We start from the raw sequence: 24,526 nt of genomic DNA on the forward strand, positions 1-24,526 counted from the left end.
ACTCATGGAAAATCAGTTTAAGCCTACAGAAATGTCAAACGTCTTTCCATAGTTTCCTTTCTGCACACAAATGGAATAATGCACTGTAAGTAATGAACCCGTTAAAAAGCAAAACAAAACAAAACAAAACAAAACAAAACAAAACATCACTTTCCCTTAAAAGCAACCATCTCCCTAGGATACCATTTCATATTAAATGAAGATGCAAAGAGTAAAAAAAGTCAAGCGTGCTCAAAATCTCCCACACATGTTGGAAATAAAACCTCTAAAAAAGTGAATACGCGGGGCGCCTGGGTGGCTCAGTCGGTTGAGCGGCCGACTTCGGCTCAGGTCATGATCTCGCGTTCTGTGAGTTCGAGCCCCACATCAGGCTCTGTGCTGACTTCTCAGAGCCTGGAGCCTGTTTCATATTCTGTGTCTCCCTCTCTCTCTGCCCCTGCCCCGTTCATGCTCTGTCTCTCTCTGTCTCAAAAATAAACGTTAAAAAAAAAAATTAAAAAAAAAAAAAAGTGAATACGCACTGTGGCACACACCTAGCCTGTAACTCGTTGTTTATGAGGAAATGAAAATTAAAGCACTATGGTTCCAATAATTCTGAATAAAGACACACTAACAACATTAGGGCGGCTTTCAGAGAACAGGAATTTACTTTTTCATCACAAATGTGCTTCTGACACATTTTCTGACTTTTTATCATTACTGAACGAGTGATTTGTCTGCCCTATTTCAAGTGCAATAAGTGAATTTTAAAAAGTTATGAAAATATGTGGCTGCTTAAACAAATTCTTTCAATAGCCCGTTGGGTATCTGGGGTATCCCTATATCAGGAATCTTTGTTCTTAGTCTAGGAGGAAAATTGCCAAATACACTCCAGAGTGCCAGGCTTAAAAAGGTGCTGAAGAGAGCCTGCCTGATTACCTGACTTCCAATTTGGCTCACAATGAAAGGTAGTAAAATTACCTTGGTGCCTTTCAGTTGCTGCTCCGGCTGCAATAGACCTTATCTAATAGTTTATTACACCCAGAAAACAAAGCATATTCTAAAGAAAAAATTCACTGCTCCAGTCTCTGACTGAATGGTCTCTTTGAATTTTTTTGTCGATTTCATAGATTTCTAACAACCCGAGGATTGTTTTAGAAATCAGATTTTTATGCCAGCAGCACAATTTCCTCCTCTGTAAGTAGGACAGATTCATCCCACAAGCAACAATGGATTCTTCCCTGCTTAACTCAAGCATGACAGATTAAGCTTCAAGCAGACCTTGAAATGCCACCTCCCCGATTACAGAGGCAGGTGTTTGGGGTATCGGCCGCATTTCTTCCTTGAACTGCCAGCTGATGAGCCACTGCTGTCTGAGGTGGCCAAGCAACCCCAACTGAGCGAGCTGTGTGAAGACTCCACAGGGGACTGGCAGGGATGAGGTGACACACCTCATTGCGGGTGCTCTCAGACAAATCCCTCACCCCCAAATTGCACCTGCCTCAGGAAAGTTGCCTTGTACAATGCCTGGCACAGGGCAGGCGCCTTGCACATGTTCGTGAATATAAAAGAGAAAAATGAGGAGGGAAAAATACAAGTTTAGAGGAAATGCACATTGAGGTAGATGCCTTTCAGATCTTACCAGATCTAAAATAAATGCTGTTATTTCTGGCTAAGTGGATAATGATGCCAACTTGAAGAATAGCTATATTAAGGAAAAAAAAGTAAATAGCTGTTAAAAAAAAAAGTAAAATTAGCAAATGAACAAACTAATAAAACACAAGGAAGATAAATAAACAAAAATCTACTGATTTTTAGCCAAATGGCCAAAATCTACTGATAAGATTTGATCATTTATATTAGAAAATGATTTTTTATTAGCAAAATGATCCTTAAAATATGATGCTTCCAAAAGAGCATTTGCAGACTTTTAGAGACTAGTGTATTGCATAAAGAAAATACCTGCATATGTCTGCATTCAGAATTATAATATGAAGATAACTATTATTCATATAATAATGTGAATTTGCTCTGAAGGCCATCTTAAAATGCTATTCAATTTGCTCCTGAGGTATTCCATCTGAAACTATAAAAGCAAAGCAGTGCTGGGGTTTTTGCAGGTAAATAGACTCTAAAATCCGTGTGTCAGTGTTAGAAGACTGAATCAAACAATCCAAAAGCATGAATGTACTGTTCTCACATTTGCGTAATTGATGGCTATTTTGCTTGTTGAAATCTTCCACAACAACATGCGTATGTTTATCATTTATCCCCTTTTCTCAGGTGCAAAGAAGGCTACCAGGGAGTCCGTTGTGATCAATTTCTGCCGAAAACTGATTCCATCCTATCGGATCCAAGTAGGTCAAGCATTTTTCTTCTCTCTCTAATGCAATATGTAGGCAACCCTTACTCTGAGCAACGGTTGCTAACTCAGCTGAAGGCTGTATTTCAGTCGTGTGTCTTGGAAAGCTGCCCAGATCGGAAGCTGGTGACAGTCATTAACATTCAAAGCTTGTTCAGAACTAACTTGGTCTAAGCCTAGGTCTGGTGTTCTCCCAACACGGGACCTGGTTTCTAGATTCAGCTCCTCCACTGACCTACACTAGGAACTCCAGCAAACCCCTGTTCCCTTAGCTTTCAGGCTCCCACCTACACCTATTACGAAAGCGAGGAAATAGAAACATAACACAGCTCTTTTTTTTTTTTTTTAGCTCATTATTACCTAAAAGAATGTTATGGAAACTACAGTATCATATTGGTTCTTAACCTTTGCTTGAGAATTTGTGATAACATTAAACCTATTAACTTTTACTGTACTTACTAAAGAAACTATGCACATAAAATTATGTAAGATGTGTCCCAACTGTGAAAACCCCATTTTGAGCAACACTATTTGCATATTATGGATTATTGTACTGTTGACATTTTTTTTTTTTCATTCAGGAAAGAAGACAATTTGCTAGTCATTAGTTTCTGTAAAAGGTAACATTCTAGTCAAATGTGAATGTTTTGCTTTATTCAGAAATAATCTTCTGCTCTTTCAGTGACTACTACAGTTAAATTGCCAGTGTGGAAAGGAGATTTTTACTGAATCAGCAATTTAGTTCCATGAGGATAATGACAGGCACTTCCAAATCACAGACGCAATGTTATGGTTTTCTGAATAACAAACATGCCTAAGACAAACTTCAACAAAATATTGTGTATCGACAACAGACAGGTTGTCTTCCTGTGCGTGTTCACGCCGCTGTATAGTGAACACGTCTAGGCATTTTTCAACATCTTTTCAAAATGCATATTTTCGTTCCCCCTGCCCCAAATTTCCACCTACATTTCCTTAGGTAAATGCAAAGGTTTTTTTAGCAAGGAAAAGTTTTGTTTAATTTCATTTAATTGTGTTTTATCTTGGCAAGACAAGCTACCATGCAATCTTAACTCCTCGCTTCTTTCCAAATTTAGCTCTCCATAAGAAAAGTGAAGGTTTCCTAAAATTTAGCAAGCAAGCCAGCCATGAATTATCTCTGTTCTCTGAGATGTGAGGCACTGGTGTCTAGGAATTACCCTGAAAGGAGACAGTTACTAGAGTATATTATATTTATTTCATCTTGTGATTTTGCCGCTTGTTAAGGTGATGTCTCAAATGTATGGATGTGGTTGGAAACATGGATTTGGAATATTAGAAAGCCCATGGAAGAATGGGCTTGCTGATTTCTTTCTTTCATCTTTTTTTTTATTTTGTCTGATGTACCTGGTTTCCTTCTGTTTTCCCCTCTTCCTTCTTTCTCTTCTCTTTACTTCCCTTCTGTTCTCCCCTTTCCTTTATTCTATTTCTTCATTATTTTCTTTCTTCCTTTGAGGCTTCTCCCTTTTCCTTCCCTTCCTACCCCCCTTTCCTCCCTCTGTTCCTTCCTTCCTTCTTTCTTTCCTTTTTTTTTTTTTCTTTTCTTATATAGCCATGGAATATCTATCTATAGAATAGAGGGCAGGGTATGGAGGTAGGACTTGCATATGGTACAAAATAGGCAAAATAAACTCTCTTTAGACAGTCTAATCAGACCCTTGCCATCCACTTAGGTATCATAGTCCATCTCTGCAAAACTGAGGATGAGGCCCACCATAAGGACTGTGCTCCTCAAAGAAAACTGATCTCATAATCAAAGTCACTAAGTCTGAAAACCTAGTCTTAATATGCATAAAATATTTAGTGTGGCAGTATTTCTAATAGTGAAAAACGGACACATTCTGAAAACCAACAGCAAAACTTATGTTTAAGTAAAATACCATATGGCATATCCATAATGCTCTATTAAATAACCATTAGGGGGCGTCTGGGTGGCTCAATCGGTTAAGCAGCCAACTCCTGATTTCAGCTCCAGTCATGATCTTATGGTTCCTAAGTTCGAGCCTTAGTGCCTGACAGTGCAGAGGCTGCTTAGGATTCTCTCTCTCTCCCTATCTCTCTGCCCCTCTGCTGCTCATGCGTGCACTCCCTCTCTCTCTCTCTCCCTCTCAAAAAAGGTAAATAAAACTTAAAAAATTAAAATAAATAAATTGTCATTAAAAGGATACCTGTAAGAAATATTCCTATTAGGTGAAACAACAAGATAGAAAATAATTTGTACATGAAATTACAGTAGGAATATCCCTTGGTCCAACGGTAGAAAAAAAACCATATACTGAAATGCTGAAAGGGAATTTTAGTATTTGGATTGTTGAAGTATATGATTTTTTTTTCCTTTTTCTCCTGTTTCCTATAATATGGCATATCATTATGTGAATCAAAACTCCAGAAAGTCTTGAAATAAAAGCTAAAAAATAAAGCACTGAGAAACCCAATGGATGAGTCCCTCATATACAGTTTAAATGGGAAAAACATTATAACACCATTTATCCATGCATGCCTCCATTTACGTATACAGCCATTGATTCATTCCACAGATATTTTCTGAACATATGCCAAAGGGAGAAAAACACATGCATACATAAGCATGGGCACGATTCTGGTGGAAACACTTACTCCTTTGTGATCTTGACAGATTCACTTGGCCCCTGAGCCTCAGGCTTATCACCCCAGTAATGGCAATAATAATTCCTACAGGCACCTATCACTAAGGTTGACAAGAAGTCAGTGCCAGATAAACATTATCCCACTTCCTTGATTCATCATTATAATCATACTAATATGTGTTTAGAGCACACATGTGCCAGTCACTGTGCCAAAGAGCCTTACCTGGCAACTGCTCACATTTTATAGATGAGGAAATTGGGCCTCAGAGATGTTAAATAAACTTGCTCAAGGTCATGCAGCTAGTTAATGCTGGAGTCTACCTTCTGATCCAAATGACTCCGGGGCCTGCGCACGTGACTGCAGGGCTCTTCCCTTCCTCCTCCTCCTTCCTCCAGTTATTTCCACTATGACATTTATCACTCTAAATTTCATTGACTGAAACCCAATGACCTGCAGCCAACATTATTCTAAGGAACAATATTTGCACAATTTTCATATCTTAATGCAGCAACTTGAGCTTCCATAGAGATTTAAATCCCTAATGAAATTTTCTTGTCAAAATTCTTGCTGAAGGATCGTTTAATTTGCTGCACATGATATCCTAGAGTGACTCTGCTCTCAGGAAAAAGGCTTCCCTCCAACTCCCTCCCTCTTTTTTCCTCCTTTCTCCCCTTTCTTCTCTCCCTTCATCCTTCATCCCTCCCTCCCCATTCTCTGAAGGCATGCACAATTGTAGCGAAATCCCAGTTAACAGAGGGTTAGAAGCCTCTGACATTTTATTCTTCCCCAGCCAATGCAGACTTGATTGGAAATGTTCATCTTTCCAGTTAATTTAAAAAATAAATAAATAAAACCTCAATATAGGTGTATTTGGGGAAATAATGCCAGGATGTCACTATGAGAAGTCTCAATGGCTACTATGACCAGTGTCTGTACTATGGTCCCAGGCTGGATCCTCAGACCTGCTATTCCAAAACCTCATTTTTTACCCCCCCAAAGAGCCTGTGGTTAACTCCACTCAGGAAGAATTGTATACACACATGAATCAAACTTATAGAGTGCCTTCATGTCAGTTTTTGAAAAAAATATCTTATGCATATAACTATCAGGTAAATCAAACCCTCATACAGATTCAGTGCACAGAAGCCACATTCTGATCACAAAGATGAATATTAAGCATGGTTTCAGTAGTAAATGGTAAGAGGAACAAACTATGGTCAAGAGGAGATGACCGTCTATGAAGGAGTTAGCACCAGCTGATGTAGCATACCTGACTAGCATATATCTATACCCTGCCTCCCACTGATGCCAGCCAGCCCTGCCCATGGATAGCAGCAGTCAACTTCCAGGAAGCCCCACAGTCTTCTAGACAATTTCTGATTTAATTCATTCAGAACCAGTCTCCTTTCCCTCAAACACGGGATCAACCTATACTCCTTTCCGGTTTTCTCTTCCTAATGACCTGTACCCACCCAGGTAAGATACCATATTCAGCCTTGAGGCAGAGCCAGATGGACCTGAAGAATCATGAGCTGGTCAAAGATTCAGACAGATTGGGTCTCCTCTCTTAGGAGCACTTGCTGACCTGAGTTATAATGAAGATCCTCATATCATCACTGGCCATTGGAAGCCTGAGAGCAGCTCCAGAGAATGGATTCAGAATGGAATCAAAGAATGGTATGAGGTGGAGAAGACACCCATCCACAGTGAGGGTCCTCCTCCCATGCGGCTGGAAGTAGCCATTACCAGACCTGTGACTTCCCCTCTACATCAGCATCTACCACCCAGGGTCCCCATGGCTGGCTACAGGTGACAAATCATCAGGCCCAAACTTTGGCATGGGGCTTTTATAGCTTAAACTCTCAGAGTCATCTAGTCTCCACAAAGGGAAGATGGAGGAGAACTTAGGATCCAGTCCATATAAACTGTGAAAAGAAAAATCTCCACAATTTACACATCTAATAAATATTCAGCAATTCATGAATGGGGCAGCATCCAATCTAGCAGATAGAAAAGACCTCTAAAGAGCTGTAGAAGGTGAGAGATTTTTATAAACCAAAGTGAGTAGGAATAAGGGATTTACACTGGGTGTTTGCTGATTGGTTAAAGCAGGGTTACCTTCTTTATATGGAACAAAGAAGTCTTAGAGCCAGGTCAGGTAACTTGTGTTGAGCAAGCAAGAATGGATTGGTTGACCTTGGCCTTCCTTGTGTGGGAGAGCATAGCATAGAAACTTAAAGTTAAGTTTTGGTTTGCTGATGTGGGGCTTAGCATAAACAATTCCACTTTAGGCCTAATCTGGTTATTATAGTACTGATTTACAGTCACACTTTTGTTTCTTCATATCTTAGAAACCAGCCTCTGCCCTTAGAGTGGCCTATAAGGTGCCAGAAGCCTGGTCTGGCCATGGTTCAGAGGAAGGCTAGCAGAAAAAAAAATGGTGTGGGTTTAAACTTCCCATCCCTCCAACCTGTGTTTATGTGACCCCGACTTCCCAGGAATAATCACTTCGGGAATCCAAAAAATAAATTTGCCCTAGCTTGTGGTTCTAGCTCCAGAGGGAGTACTGGCAGTGAGTCAGTCAACACAGCCCAATTCCTAATGGTTTGCAGGGGCAACGAATTTATCAGGCCTGAACACAGTAGGTCTCTTTCTTCATGTGCTGGGAATCCCATTCGGTCATCACTCACCCAGTGCTCAAACCGTTCAGCTCAGGGCAGAGTGATGCTGTTTGCAGTGTGGAGCTCAGTGAAGGACAAGGAAACTTGAGAGCTTGTGGAGCCCCAGAGCCCAGGCAGGTGTTGGCTAAGCAGACGCAGGAGGTTTCCTTGAAGAATATCAGTTGGAACTTTCCCAAAGAGACTCATGCTCTGCATTCTTGCTTTTCTCAATTTCATGATTGCATGAAATTGTTTCTACAATTTCTAAATGTTTTCTACCTTATAGGAAAGTGTTTTATATGTCTACAATTAGATGGAAAAGTGTAAGGGAAGGTGCTCTGAATTAAGAGTTAAATGATTTTGGTTCTAATCCTGCGACCACTTGCTCTTAGCAGTGTGGCCTTGGGAAAATCATAGTGTGATTGAGCCTGTTTCTTTATCTGTAGAAGGATCCTGGTTAAAAGAAGAAAGCAAACCTTAGTACAGAGGTGGCTGTCTCTGCAAGCCATTCATAGGTGGAGTCAGATGCATAGCTGAATTAATATATCTTTTTGTTCATTCTTTTATTTATTCCATAATTAGGCACATATAAAGTGCACCATGCTATGGCTTCATACAATAATAATTAAGGGCCCTAATATCAATAAACTCATAGTCTAGTAAATTGCCTTTATTTAAATTGAATTATAGGTGCCAAAGGATGTAATGTCCCCAAGAGAGAGAAAAAAATTTTCATTTATTCATTCATTCAAATGTATTAATTTGAGATAATCTTACCTAAACTTGATGGGTTCTGGTTTTCTTCTTTATAAAGAATAGTCTCGGGGCACCTGGGTGGCGCAGTCGGTTAAGCGTCCGACTTCAGCCAGGTCACGATCTCGCGGTCCGTGAGTTCCAGCCCCGCGTCGGGCTCTGAGCTGATGGCTCAGAGCCTGGAGCCTGTTTCCGATTCTGTGTCTCCCTCTCTCTCTGCCCCTCCCCCGTTCATGCTCTGTCTCTCTCTGTCCCAAAAATAAATAAACGTAGAAAAAAAAAATTAAAAAAAAAAAAAAAAAAGAATAGTCTCTAACCTATATAGTTATTGTTAGGATTAAATAAAACAATTCATTCAGAGAACTTTGTGCTTGGCACATTGTAGGAGCCCAATAAATGTTATCTATTGTTATAATTATGATTGTTTTTTTAATTTACTTAAACCATTATCATTGCCTTTATAACTGCACAATATACAAGTTACTGAGACAGGTACTTCCAGGAATTAAAAAGCATGAGGCATATTTCCTGACGTCAAGTATCTCCAATTGCATAGAGGCAAGAACATTTTGTAAACAAGAAAAAAAAAACACACATAAAAGACAAGACAGATTAAGGAAAGATCATAAAAATTGGTGGGCAACATAAGTTCACATAAAGTTAAGGGGGGAGATTTGGGTTGCTCACAGAAAGCTTATCTATGAGAGAGTATTATAATGAGTTTTCACATGGGGTGCTGTGGCTGTGTATACAGGCTGTACACGGCCCAACTGTATAAGGATCATTCACCCTAGATTGAGAAGGATTCTATACAAAGGTGTGCAACATGGTCCTGGGAAGGAAATTTCCAGTATAAATCAGATGGAGAAAAAGAAGTCTCTTGAAGGTACGCAGCATAAAGTGTCACCACCTGTCCCTGGTCTATTAATCGATATTGATAAGAGGGGGTATCTTCTAGACTGGAATCCACTCAGAATATTTAAGTCTTTTAAATTACTTTGCTTTCCAGTAGCCATAAAAATATGGTTAGCAGAATGGATCCATTCAAAAATCTGAAACTCTTCTTCAACTCTTATTACCACTGATCTGGACTTGAAAGAGAAGTAACAGAATTGTCAGATTTTAACCATGCCTCTGTCAATTTCATAAAGTCTATCAGTTCTGTCAGATCTATGGTTTTTTCTCATTCAAATGCTATTATCTTCAAATCTACCCTTTTAATTTGTACAAAATACCTAACATTTACCAATTAAACATGCAAATGCACCCAATTTCTAGAACACTAGGAAGGTAAATATATTTATAAACAAAGAACAAAATTCCCAGCATCACATCATTCAGAGATAACCACTAATAATCATTTTACTGCATAGCAATCCAACTATTTTATAATTTTCATGTGGAAATATGTGTATGTGTGTGTGTGTATCCATATATATATATATATATATATATATATATATATATATATATTTATATATATGCAGTATCAATCAATATATTGAAAGCAAGATGTCTAGGGCCAGATACCATTGCCTCCCTCAGCTTCTCTGCTCTGCTTCTTTCTTCCCAGCTTGCTAACTGCTGCTTTCTCTAACTTAGTCCTAGCTTGCTGAGGGTCTACTCCACCTAGGACAATAGTGGACTGTCCTTATGCCTGCTCAGGCTGGCTGGTCTTAAGACAGTCTGCATCCTGTCTTTCTTGTGTGTGGCCCACAGCTAGTCTACAGGACCTGCCAACATTTCTGTTGTCTGAACATGCTCCTGAGAGTCATCAGACTCTCAGAACCAAATGGCTTTCTTACCCATCTTCCCCTGCTCCTTTAATGTTTTCAGAGTCGGTGAGAAACATCAAGTGTTATGGAATGGCTCTAGGTAGTTCAATTATTTCCTTTATAAATTCTACATTTAGTGATTAGTCTCACACTTCATTATCTATTATCCCTTTTATTGACACCTTACATCAAATGTGAGATATGAGGAATTAAATTCTAACATTTTGCTGCATAATATATTAATTCTTCTTACAAAGTTGGAATCATTCTATACATACTTCGTAATCTGCTTTTTGTCATCACTTAATATATTATGACCTTTTCCCCCACAGCATTATATAATCCTATATTTTTCTAAACTATTAATTTAAAGAGTCTAACATTATACACATATCATATAAATTATTTACCAATCTTCTATGCTGGGTCATTTAGTGTATTTCCAATTTTTTGTGATTACAGTGATTGATAAGCATTATGCATAAGTCTCTACCTTGTGGTACAGATTATTCTTTAAGAATACATTTCTGGACTTTTTATATACTTTGAAAACTTTTTTCTCCTGAAAAGTTATATTAATTTATATTTCCATGAACACAGTATGAGAAAGTTGATTTTACTTTTTCCCCTCACCAGAAATGAATAGAATTTTTTAGTTGATAATTGTATAGGGAAAATTATAGCTCACTAGTGTTTTAAAAAGAATTTCTTGGGGCGCCTGGGTGGCGCAGTCGGTTAAGCGTCCGACTTCAGCCAGGTCACGATCTCGCGGTCCATGAGTTCGAGCCCCGCGTCGGGCTCTGGGCTGATGGCTCAGAGCCTGGAGCCTGTTTCCGATTCTGTGTCTCCCTCTCTCTCTGCCCCTCCCCCGTTCATGCTCTGTCTCTCTCTGTCCCAAAAATAAATAAACATTGAAAAAAAAAAAAAATTTAAAAAGAATTTCTTAGATTACCAACACAATTGAATACTTTTTCATTTGTATATTGATCAGTTGATCAGTTTCATTTCTACTTTTGTGGATTTTTAAATTATTTTCCTTGCTCACTTTCAAGTCTGATAACTTTTTTGTCTTCTTAAAAAAGTTAGCTATTTTGAGGATAACAAACTGTGCACTATCACATGTTATAGTGTTTCTAGATTGCTCTTTGATCTGTTACTTGTGTTTTTTGACACACACAGAAGTTTTGCCTTTTATGTGATCAAATCTATCAGCTTTTTTAAAAAGTAGTTCATATGTTTTAATACTTGGGCTTCTTTCACATGAAATGAGATAAATATTTTATTAATTTAACTATTAAAATTTGATTGTCTATATAATTTAGTATGACCATGTATGTATGTTTGGTTGCATATAGTCATAATCTGCAATTTATATTCATGAGAGAGTGAAGGACGAGTTCTATGAATAATTACAAAGACCAAAAAAATGTGAAACAGTACTTTATGGTCTCCCATATTTGTAAAATATATGTTTACATTTAATACATGAACTTCAAAAAAAAATCTAGAAGGCAATGCATTGCAAAATGTGGTAGGATTATACATAATTTTTCTTACCAGTATTTTTCTGTATTCTCCCAGTTTTCTATAATACATATTTATTAACTCAGTAATTATTTAAAGGATAAAAATAACAACAAACATTTTTTTTAATTCTTACAAATTTTTTAATTCTTTTGTGTGTGTGTGTGTGTGTGTGTGTGTGTGTGTATCTCCATTTATTTGTTTATTTGTTTGATTGGATTCATCCATTCATTCATCCATGTGGATTCATGGACATTTACTTTATTCCAAAGGATTGTCTGCACACAGACAATCTCAGCTGAAAATAGCCCTTTGCTTTCTGGGAGGTTTCTCATATTTTATTTAATTTTTTTAATTTTTTTATTTTAACATTTATTTATTTTTGAGACAGAGAGACACAGAGTATAAGCAGGGGAGGGGCAGAGAGAGAGGGAGATACAGAATCTGAAACAGGCTACAGGCTCTGAGCTGCCAGCACAGAGCCTGACACGGGGCTTAAACTCACGAGCTGCGAGATCATGACCTGAGCCAAAGTCGGACACTCAACTGACAGAGCCACCCAGGCACCCCACATATTTTATTTTTATTATTTATTTATTTATTTTCATTATTTATTTATTTATTTATTTATTTATTTATTATTTAATATGAAATTTATTGTCAACTTTGTTTCCATACAACACCCAGTGCTCATCCCAACAGGTGCCTTCCTCAATCCCCATCACCCACTTTCCCCTCCCTCCCACCCCCCATCAACCCTCAGTTTGTTCTTAGTTTTTAAGAGTCTCTTATGGTTTGCCTCCCTCCCTCTCTAACCTTTTTTTCTTTCCTTCCCCTCCCCCATGGTCTTCTGTTAAGTTTCTCAGGATCCACATAAGGGTGAAAACATATGGTATCTGTCTTTCTCTGTATGACTTATTTCACTTAACATAACACTCTCCAGTTCCATCCACATTGCTACAAAAGGTCATATTTCATTCTTTCTTATTGCCAAGTAGTATTCCATTTTGTATATAAACCACAATTTCTTTATCCATTCATGAGTTGATGGACATTTAGGCTCTTTCCACAATTTGGCTACTGCTGAGAGTGCTGCTATAAGCATTGGGGTACAAGTGCCCCTATGCATCAGTACTCCTGTATCCCTTGGGTAAATTCCTAGCAGTGCTATTGCTGGGTCATAGGGTAGATCTATTTTTAATTTTTTAAAGAATCTCCACACTGATTTCCAGAGGGGCTGCACCAGTTTGCATTCCCACCAACAGTGCAAGAGGGTTCCTGTTTCTCCACATCCTCGCCAGCATCTATAGTCTCCTGATTTGTTCATTTTGGCCACTCTGACTGGTGTGAGGTGGTATCTGAGTGTGGTTTTGATTTGTATTTCCCTGATGAGGAGCGATGTTGAGCATCTTTTCATGTGCCTGTTGGCCATCTGGATGTCTTCTTTAAAGAAGTGTCTATTCATGTTTTCTGCCCATTTCTTCACTGGATTATTTATTTTTTGGGTGTGGAGTTTGGTGAGTTCTTTATAGATTTTGGAAGAATAAATATTGCTAAAATGTCAATACTACCCAAAGCTATCTACACATTCAATGCAATCCCAATGAAAATTGCACCAGAATTCTTGAAGCTAGAAAGCAATCCTAAAATTTGTATGGAACCACAAAATACCCCGAATAGCCAAAGTAATTTTGAAGAAGGAGACCAAAGTGGGAGACATCACAATCCCAGACTTTAGCCTCTACTACAAAGCTGTAACCATCAAGACAGCATGGTATTGGCACAAAAACAAACACAGAGACCAATGGAATAGAATAGAAACCCCAAAATTAGACCCACAAAAGTATGGCCAACTAATCTTTGACAAAGCAGGAAAGAACATCCCATGGAAAAAAGACAGTCTCTTTAACAAATGGTGCTGGGAGAACTGGACGGCAACATGCAGAAGATCGAAACTAGACCACTTTCTCACACCATTCACAAAAATAAACTCAAAATGGATAAAGGACCTGAATGTGAGACAGGAAACCATCAAAACCCTAGAGGAGAAAGCAGGAAAAAACCTCTCTGACCTCAGCCGCAGCAATATCTTACTTGGCACATCCCCAAAGGCAAGGGAATTAAAGCGAAAATGAACTATTGGGACCTCGTGAAGATAAAAAGCTTCTGCACTGCAAAGGAAACAATCAACAAGACCAAAAGGCAACCAATGGAATGAGAAAAGATATTTGCAAATGACATATCAGACAATTTTTTTAATTCTTACAAATACAAATGGTGCCAGGCACCATTCTCAGCACTTTACAATCCTCTTACAGCTCTGTGGAGTAGATACAAAAGTAACCCCTATGTCAATGATGAAAACAATGAAATCAAAAATAGTGAAATTCTTTGCCCGAAGATACACACTTAGTAAGTGATAGTGCTACAATGTGAACTCCATAGGTTACGCCGTCTAAAAATAAAAAATGAAGAAGCAGATTCAAAAGCTGACAGAAACTCTTTCCCATAGAGTTTAATTATTATGAATCCTCACATCACTGCCCCTTCTTTGGAGCATCACTCTTTTTCTATGTGACTTTTCACACTGCTGTGCTGTATTGGAATGTGAGGTGTCTTCTGACAGGTCATGTCTAGATCCCCATACAATCCTTTGGGCCAAGATGAAGGATGAAGAACACAGTCCAATTTATCCACTGCCTTTCTTCCCCTCTCCACTTTCCACTGCCTTTCCTCCCCTCTCCCCAATTTGAGAGATTTTAAAAGGGTTCTTACCACTCAGATAGGCTGTTGGAAGCCCGAATTCATTCAGTCTCCAATACAGTTTAATTTTACATACACAATATTTGCAGTTTATTTGTATATTCATCATAGTTGACTTGTTACTTATGCATGAGGAGGGCTCCCCTTCACACACATTTAGACATTAATGTAGCTTTCTTCCAGTAACCATAATGTATTTGTCATTTTCACTGAAAATCTATGAGGGAACAATCTTTTTGAGTGTTCCAATGGCCTTTTATCTGGAAGTTTCCAAGTGATACACTTTTGAGTGAGTATAGAGAAGAATTGAAAGAAAAATGATGGAAACTTTGGCCAAAGAATACGTGTAGAGTGACAGCAAAGAAACAATGACCACAAGACTAAACTGACCCTCACCCGAGGGTGTATGGAGCATCTGAGATTACCTTGCACATGACATTTGGTGCTTCCTTTTCATACCCCCCATTTTGGATAGATTTCAATCACATCTAATAACAGTACATGTATCCCTAGTTATTACTACTTTCCACAAAACACAGAGGAAACTATAATACCTTTCACCTATGTTAATAAGACTTCCCTGAATGCGTCTATTTATTTACATTTTGCGCTCAGGCGCTGTTAGGTTTTGGGAATAAGTAGCGAAATTATTTTTTTGGTGGTGTTCTATATGATGCTGATGATGGAAGATGACCAAAGTAGTGTGGTACCAAGCACACGCCCACCATCCTCCTTTCCTTGAGAGAACTTTTTAAAAGAGGATGATAGCACAATTTCACTCTTGTGACTGACATGAAATGGAATGATTTGAGCTATTACCATCTTATTTCTAATTTGGTAGTACCATCACTCTTTCCGTTTTTATGTAGTTTTTAAAAACTGGACACACAAATGGTGAATAGCCTCTCATAATGTGGACTACAAAAGTGAGCACAGAGAAGTATAAAAATTGACCACATTTTTGGCAATAATCACAGACAGAAGGTTACAGGTTTCCTTTCTTTCTTTTTTTAATTTTTTATTTATTTTTGAGTCAGAGAGAGACAGAGCATGAACGGGGGAGGGTCAGAGAGAGAGGGAGACACAGAATCTGAAGCAGGCTCCAGGCTCTGAGCTGTCAGCACAGAGCCTGACGCAGGGTTCGAACTCACAAACCCTGAGATCACGACCTGAGCTGAAGTCAGACGCTTAACCGACTGAGCCACCCAGGTGCCCCTACGGGTTTTCTCTTAATAGTAGGGCCATATTTCAAACACCAACAGAGAAGTTTCATGGAATGAGGACTTCCTATGTGCAGAGAATTTTGATAGGTCTCTATCTACACTTTCTCATTTATTACCCACACTAAATCATGGTCATTCTATAAAGAAACTGATTCAGAGAATTTAATTAACCCACCAGAATTACTCAGTTTCTAGGAATTTACGTTCACTTTAACTTACAGATGCTTTCTATGGGGGGTATTAAAATGTTTGTGCTCTTAATTTTAAACCAAGGAATGGACATTTGAAGGGTAAAGTAATACAATGTTGTTTTTGGAATAGTTGTTGCAAGAAGAGTCTTTTTATTTATCTAGTCTATCCATTGATTGATTGATTGATTGATTGATTTTTCATTAGGCTCTAACAGCAAGGCATTCTCCATCATTTCTTGAAATGAGCAGCTTGATTAAGTATCATGGCTAGCAGTATGATTAAAAATTCAATTTAAAATAGTTGAGGAGATAGGTGCATAATTATGACAGTTTGGGGTACAATGATTGTGTTAAGCAATATAGTGTGAAGTATATAAATAATCTAGTTCACAACACCCTTGCTAAAATTGTGAGCAGTTAAAATGAGTTTTTTATGATTCATATTATATAAGAATACATTTTTGAGAATAAACATTGGATCTTCTGAATTTTTGGCTCTCCTAACTTTTCAGTCTCTTCCTATGAATATGTTCTGTTTAATTATATTGGTTGATATCTTCATTGTCTCCATTTTCTTTGGAATCTTGCATATTTCATACCCTCTAGGGGAGTTCTGTGGGAGAATTAATGTGAAATTGACCTGGCAGATAAACAGTTGATTCCCACTGTGTTTTAAATTATGAGGATATTATCAAATTTCCAGTTTTTCATAATTTCTTATCTTCACAGAAATACTCAAGTGATTTTACCTGTAGGAAATTTCCCAATATTGGGCATAACCCACATCAGTGGCCCAGGAACATTTTCCAGACCTAATGGGAGTATTTTGTGGATAATCTGTAAATGCTTCCCCTCAACTAAGAGTGAACAAGGTGGAATTTAAAACTCAAGCAAGTATTTCTATAATGTAAGAAGATTCAGATACAAGTAACATTTGTTGAGGGCCTATTATAGTTCATGCAAGAAACTTTGGCAGGTATATTCACATGTGTTATATGTTCTGCCATTTAACTCTGAAAAGTAAAAGATAAAATAGCTACTACTATTATTCCCATTTATTTTTGAGCAATACAAATAAGACTTTAAGAAGGTTAGACCTAGATGAAGAAAACTATGGAGATTTATTATAGGGTACAAGAAGAGATAAACTGAAAAAGATCTAGCATGCTCTAATATCAAACATATTTTAAAAATGCCATTACTTCTTAAATATATTTCACCATAGGTCCAAATAAAGTCCTTCGACTGTTGCTTATACTTCTGTTATTGTTTATATGGGTGTGTGTGTTTTTGGTGTTTCATTATGGAACTTAATCGGCAGATTATTGAAATATAAAATGGAGATTCTACGGGAGAGCAAGGGTTGTTTTGGGTTTGGTTGCTGCTATATCCCAAGTGCCTACCATGCTTCCATCATATCAGGCATTCAGGTAGATTTTGATTAAATGAGTGAAAGAGAACTTGTCCAAGGCAACGTGTTTTACCAGTTCTCATTTTTAAATGTGTTTTTAGTCCATCCACTTCAAAACTGATTTGGTTATCACTGAAATACCTATGATTTTGCTAAGTATTATGGATAATTACTATAGTCACAATATTTTATTTTATAATAGTTTTTTAAGTTTAATTTAATTTTAGGATAGTGATACACTCAAATGGTTCAATACTAAGCAATAGAAAAGGGATTACAATAAAGCTTCCACCCCCACACCCCATTCATCCAGTTTCTCTCACAATCATTGCTGTTAGCTTCTTATAAATGTTTATAAAGTTATAAATGACAATAAATAATATATTTGTTATATATTAATATATAAAGAAATAATGTATTTATAAAAGCAAAATGAACAAAAAAAATCCCTTTTCCTTTTCATGTAAATAACAGCTCATAACACATGCTGTTCCACACCTTGCTTTTCTGAATAGAAATAGATCTTCAAGGTCATTTTATTTTGATATATATAGAACATTCTCATTCTTTTTATGATTGAATAGCATATTTCTTTTACTCTGATTGTATATAATACAAAATTAACAACTCATCTGTGGATTTGCATTTAGGTTATTTGCTGTTTACAATATGCTATTTTCAGCAGTATGTAGGATTAATTTGTAGAAGTGGAATATCTGAGTCAAATATGTGCCCCTTTGTGGATTTAGGGATTTTACTTATTGTCATCCCTAGAGTGGTACCAATTTAAACTCTTAAACCTTCCCCAAACCCTCTATTTCTCCCAAGTCTCTTTGACAGTGTTTTCTCAAACTATTTTATCTTTATTCAGTCTTAGAAGAGTAGTTTTTAATTGACTTTCTCATGCAGTTTTTAATTGAATTTCTTTTCTGATGAGTGACAGAGCATCTTTTCATATGTTTAAGAGCCACTGTATTTCTTTTCCTGTGAACTCTCTTAATATATACCTTGCTCAATTTTCTTTTGGTTATTGGTCATTTCTTAAATGATTTGTAGGAATTGTTTATATATAAAGGAATTTAGGCCTTTGATAGTGACATTAGGTTCAAATACTCTTTGTCTTTTGACCTTTGCATTTTGTCTTTGGTTATCATAGTTCATGCCAAGCAGGAAACTTTCCCTTCTTCCTTTCTTCCCTCATTCCCTCCTTTCCTCCTTCCTTCCTTCCTTCCTTCCTTCCTTCCTTCCTTCCTTCCATCTTTCTTTCTTATATTAGAATGAATAGATTATTTTATGTTGTGGCTACTGGATTTTGTGTAATACTTTTAAAAGGTCTTCTTTGCTCCAACTTCATTCTATAATTATCCCATTTAAATTCGAAAGTTTCATTGTTATGCTCAAATCTTGAAAAACATTCAGGTTTGTTTTTTCCTAGATGATTACAGAGATTCCCAAATGATTTCATTAATAATATTAATTATTAAAAGCACATGTATCAATAATTTAAATGATATTTATATGTTAAATATTGTATACTTATAAATTAATAGAATATAAAATAATAACAAAGTATCAAATATGTATTTTGTTCTATTTCTGATCTTCCTATTCGCTTCTATTGATCTATTTGTCTGTTGATCAGTGTAATGCTCTTAATTATTGAGTCTTTATTACACATACTAAAATTCCTAGAAGGAGATCAAGTCCTCATTCAGTTTCCCTCCAATTTATTAGTAATATAGACTTAGGGACTAATTGTCAACTGAAAGGTAGTCATGATTGAACATGAGTTAATGAAGCAGAAGAAGCCAGGCTATGAAAGTAAAAACTAAAATAAAGGAGGAAGGGAGAAAAAGAAGAGAGGAGAGAAAGATTCCATTGGTTCTGGGAATGACATCCGGTACCTCTCTTGTCTTTTTCATAGCCAGGGCTGTCAACATTACCAAAGGACTAACCTTAACCCTAGTTAACTGGCTACTACCTTGCGATCCAGAGATCAATCCCATGGTCCTATGTAACATTATTTGCTTCATAACATCACTTCATCTTTTCACGTTTTAGGATTTTTATCTTCTAAAGCAAATATATATTACTTTAACATAAAACCCTACATTATTGGGGGTGATTCATTATTGGTCTACATTATCATAGTACCAGAAATTAGTGATACTTATCACAGTATATAATGAGCATGAGCAAAAACACACTGACAATTGTATAACCCTAGACTACTATGTTATCAATAAACTTGGAACTGAACTGCTCAAAATCCAGTTTGGTTCAGCAAAACAAAGAATGTTGACACTGACATCTTTGTGCTGACAAAGAAGAACTGAATGATATCCCAAGTGAAAACTCGTTATTTGGAAAAGAACTTTTCCTAGGACAGTAGTCAAGGGTAGAAAGATATATCTCACAAATATCTCAGGTAATTTGATTTTTCCTGTTTCATTGCTAATAAGCACGATTTAAAACAGACAGAGAGGCATTATCAACCAAGGGAAGATATGGATGCCACTCTGTCTTTCATGTGCCCTGGTGTGCATGGTGCCCAGAAGCAGACCCTGTAGCCAGATATACCCATCTTATCTTATTCTAAACTTGAAAATGTTATTATACTGCCTTTATAGTCATTACCATCTGCCCTTGAGGGTGTTCTCTTCTCCCTTCCATAATCTCATAGTAGTTTGTATATTCTTCTCAAACAGCCTAATATCTCTTATTTTTCACACTTAATTTAATTTAATTCCAGTCTCTCTGCTGTTAAAGCCTCCAAGATTGGTATTATTGCTGCCATTTTGCAGGTGAGATGCTGAGTCATAATTTTAGGTGAGGTTTAAGCTCCTGGCTGTATTTAGGAAAAGGGAAAGAAGGAAGCTGACATCCTTGGCTTCTGCAGAGAGAGAATTCTTCCAGCCAAAGGAAATATTAGGAAAAGAGTAGGAAAGATTAGGAAAGAGGAATAATTAAGATAGAGAAAACCATTCCACGCTTAATGGCTCCATATACAAAAAAACACAGGTCTTATGCCACAGAACAAAATCTGATACATAATTTATTTTCTTGTTGCCCTTAAGGATCTAAAGTTGTGTCTAGGTGTCCCATCTATTTCATATTTTTCCAATTTTCCATTTAGAATTGCAGTCAAAGAAGGAAATGAGAACTTGACTTAACTTGTTTTTTGTATACCCAGGTTGCCCCTCAGTGATGTCATCTTGCACTTGTTAGTATACACCAGTATTTCATAAATGCGTTTTAGTGCTTTGTTGTTGTATTTAGCACACTTATTGATTTACAGTTTAAGGATGTACTCTACAGACTTATCTTCTCTAAAAGTGTATTGTTTGTTTTCAGTCTTCCCAGTGAATCCTCTAAGAAAGCAGATGGTGGATTAGATTTGAGAACAAAGTTCCCTCAGGATCTGGGATATACTCCAATCAGCCTGGGACCCTAGAACTCATTTGTAAATATATGCTCTCTTATCTATCACTCTGTACCTCAACAGCTGCTCTCCAATGTCTGTTCAGCCTCTTCTACAAAACCTCTCTGACCTAAAATGTAGCCATACTAAGCATACTTCTTAATTCTGTTTTGTCTTAATCATGAATAAGTATATATCAACATCTTCAAATGGCAGATGAATCTCATCCTACCCTGATTTTCCTGTTGTCCTGAAATACCAGATTCTTCTCCAACCCCCACCCCCCAACTCCATCCTTCTTTTGACCTTTGCCTCTTTTCCCTTTTATATGTTACTATTTTTCATGTTTCTGAACCTACAGTTACAAGTGTCTGCCCATGGCTTTTATCATTAAAATAGTGTGATTTTAGTAATCCTGAGAGGAAAATAACCAATTATGAATGGAAAGTGGGTCACTAAGAAGCAAGTGATGCTAATTGTATCACACTGGCTCTGAGACCCTCCTGCCATTCAGTAGAAGCCATTGAGGAAGGCAGACCTTTCTATGACACATGCTAGTCTGTTAGTGATTTCCTCACAGATTCAACATTGAGCTTCTTCTATACTTCTCATGTAATCATATGAGATTTCAATATCAGAGAATGGAAAAACAGCTACATTATATTTGCAAGGGGAATGCAATTTAAGGAGTTAAGTAAGCATACATTTTTTTCCATCATTGGTAATTACTGATGAAGCCAAGACCTACAATGTTTATGAAACCATGAAGGAGATGAAAAGAAAGCAACCACATACATGACAGGAATTTTACAAAATAATTTAAAATTTTCCCAAGAATAAATATGCACTTATCTTGAAATATCCAAATAGAACTTTCCAATAGGATCATGTGTTTTCTAAGTGTTTCTACCTATGTACTATGTACATATGCACTGTGATTAACTGACTTATTTGATTGTCCAAGTAAAATGTATAAGCAGTGCATTTTATAAGGGAATACAAATTCTCCATTTCAGAGTTGAGAAAGAAAGATATAGAACCTGCCTTCATGGCACTTATAAGAATTAATAATTATTAATAATTATGCTAATGAGTTATTTATTAATACATGTGAAAAGTACCAGGAGGTAAACATCCAGAGTGCAATACTGATATATAACATGGAAACTGAACCTTGTTGGGGAAGGGCTGTCAAGAATAGTTTCACTCATTCATCCATTCACTCATTCACTCATTCAGTACCTGCACTAGACCAAGCACTGTTCTAAGCAGAGAGACAAAGCATTTGTCTAAGTGTTGGTGGGAGGCACATAGATTCAAAATAAATAGAGAAATAAATAAACAAATTTAGACAGTGATGTGGTAATTGAATAGAGAATGATTCATTTGCTATTTTATTCTGAATTTGACTAGAAAAGAAAAATTATTTAAACTAAAATTTGAATAACAGGAGACAAAAATCCATTGGGCGAGGGACTTTCCATGGAGAGAAAACAGTCAAGCAAAAATCCTAAGCTTGGGAGAAACCTGATATGTTCAAAACAAAAGAAAACTCACACATACACCAAAAGGCCAGAATAAAATGATAAAACATATTAGATGAAGATTAAGGTGACCATATAATAGCCGTTCAAATCAAGACATCTTTGGGAGTAAAAATGGATGCTATGATTAATGATAACCAGGCAAAACGCATGCAGGACGGTCTGGGCAACTGGACTGATGATCATTTAAGATGAGTGCTTCTCAACCGGGAAGAATTTTGGTCCCCAGGAGACATTTGGCAATGTCTGGAGATAGTTTTGATTGTCACTGCTTGAGAGGAAGTTGCTCTTGGCATCTAATGCCTAGAGGCATCCTACAATGCACAAGACAGCACCACACCACAAAGAATTATCTGACCTAAACTGTCAGTAGTGCTAAGGTTGAGAACTCCTGCTTTAGACTAAGAAGGAGAACACCACTAAGGAGGCAGAGACCAGACCATGTGCGGCTTTGTCAGCCAGGGTGAATCATTTATATTTCATTCTAATTGTGATGTGAAGCCATTGGAGATGTGTAAGTAAAAGAGTGATGTATCTCATTCACAGTTAAAAAAAATCTCTTTGACTTCTGTGTAATGAATGTAGGAGGACAATGACAGAATTGTGGAGTTCTATTAGAAGGAATGGAGGTTTGGTGCCTTGAACTAAGGTATATTTAACAGATGTAGAGGGAGGTGTGTTTTTTTGGAAATAAAGTCAACAGGACTAGACAATGGAAAGGATGTGAGGACAAGCGGGAAAATCATAAATAACATCCAGTTGAGCTTGAACCATCAGATACTGTTCATATTGAGGAAGCCCTAACAACCTGAGCAGGGTTAGCTGGAAGGTGAGGAAAATAGAGAATAAGCATGCTGCTCTAGCAAGGTACGTCTGAGATGTCTATCCACATCTGGAGGCTAGAGGCTAGAGTTCTGGGAAGAAGTCAAGGCTGGACTCACAGATTTGTGAATCATCAGGATGCAGTTAGTGGTTACAGTCATAAGAAAGATGTGAACCCCTAGAAAAAATCTAAAGGTAAAAACATTAAGGAGGTCCCAGAAGGCCTATTTATGAAATAGAATAAAGTAGAAAAGCCAGAAGTGTAGAGTGAAGTGGAACAGGTGGGGTGATGAGGATATGCAGGACAATTTGAGTTTACAGAGACCAAGAAAAGGAGAAAGGGGTCAGAGGTCTTAGATAAGACTGAGAGGTGAAGCAATGTGTGAAGATTTGGCAACATGGAAGATGCTTGTGATCTTGGCAGGGACAGTGTCCTAAGGTTGATGGGGAATGGAAGGCCGGTTGAAATTGGCTGAGAGAAGTATGAGGTAAGGCTTCATAGAAGTAGTCACTATAGAAATGCATTACAAGACATTTAGCTCTGAATAAGACCAAGAAATAAGGTGGTAGTCAAAGAGGATAGGAGGTTAAGAAATCACACACACACACACACACACACACACACACACACACACACACATTTAAAGTAAGTGATAAAATAGAAAGTAGGAAATTGATGATGCAAAGGGAGAGAAAATAATTGCATAAGTGAAGTTCCTGAGGTGAGTGCGATGGAATTTGGTGAAGTGGGAGAGTTGCCCTTTTACATTTTGATAAAAGCAGGAGCACATCATCGGTAGTAATGGTAAGGAATACTAAGAATGTGTGCAAAGACATGGTGATTTGACAAAGAGGCAAAGTTTGATCCAGGAGCTGAAAGATGAGTAGTGCATTCATTAGAAAATGCAGGGGTGGGGGTGAAGGAGAGCATTTTGTTTAAAGTCCTTGCACAGGAAGCATTTTGATTCATTTGAATAGTTGAGAAAGAGAAGAAAAGAAAGCTCAGTAAATACATGTTGAATAAAGGAAAAATTGTCATCAATCAAATGGAAGATGAATGTTTTATTTATTATTTTAATGTTTATTTATTTTGAGAGAGAGAGAGTGGGCACACAAGAGCACAAGCAGGGGAAGGGCAGAGAGAGAGGGAGAGAGAGAATCCCAAACAGGCTCCACACTGTCAGCATAAAGCCCAGCACAGGGCTCGATCCCACAAACTGTGAGATCATGACCCAAGCTAAACTCAAGAGTTGGACACTTAACCGACTGAGCCACCCAAGCATCCCCATGTCTTATTTCTTAACAAAGGGATTTTAATTAAATGCAGTTCTTACTGAGTTTGACTTTTAAAGTAATTTTATTTGAGGGTTTTGGCATAACTGGTATTATTGAGTGTCTTCATTTCTAGAGCTGTAAATCTTCCCAAAATAATTTGTTCTCAGGCTTTCTTTA

The 24,526-nt window shown here is 37.3% G+C and overlaps 1 protein-coding gene and 1 pseudogene across 10 annotated transcripts in view; both read left to right on the forward strand.

Annotated features, from left to right (window-relative positions):
• NRG3 (neuregulin 3) overlaps positions 1–24,526 on the forward strand; it is a 1,060,953-nt gene that overhangs the window by 819,795 nt on the left and 216,632 nt on the right. For all 10 annotated transcript variants that reach the window (XM_045437860.1, XM_045437862.1, XM_045437863.1 and 7 more), the window contains exon 3: positions 2,263–2,336. In XM_045437860.1, the coding sequence (XP_045293816.1) occupies positions 2,263–2,336 (74 nt within the window). The remainder of the gene's footprint in view (positions 1–2,262; positions 2,337–24,526) is intronic.
• LOC123577561 overlaps positions 6,166–24,526 on the forward strand; it is a 46,502-nt pseudogene continuing 28,141 nt past the window's right edge.

Source organism: Leopardus geoffroyi, chromosome D2, assembly GCF_018350155.1.
Source record: "Leopardus geoffroyi isolate Oge1 chromosome D2, O.geoffroyi_Oge1_pat1.0, whole genome shotgun sequence".
Taxonomy (NCBI): Eukaryota; Metazoa; Chordata; class Mammalia; order Carnivora; family Felidae; genus Leopardus; species Leopardus geoffroyi.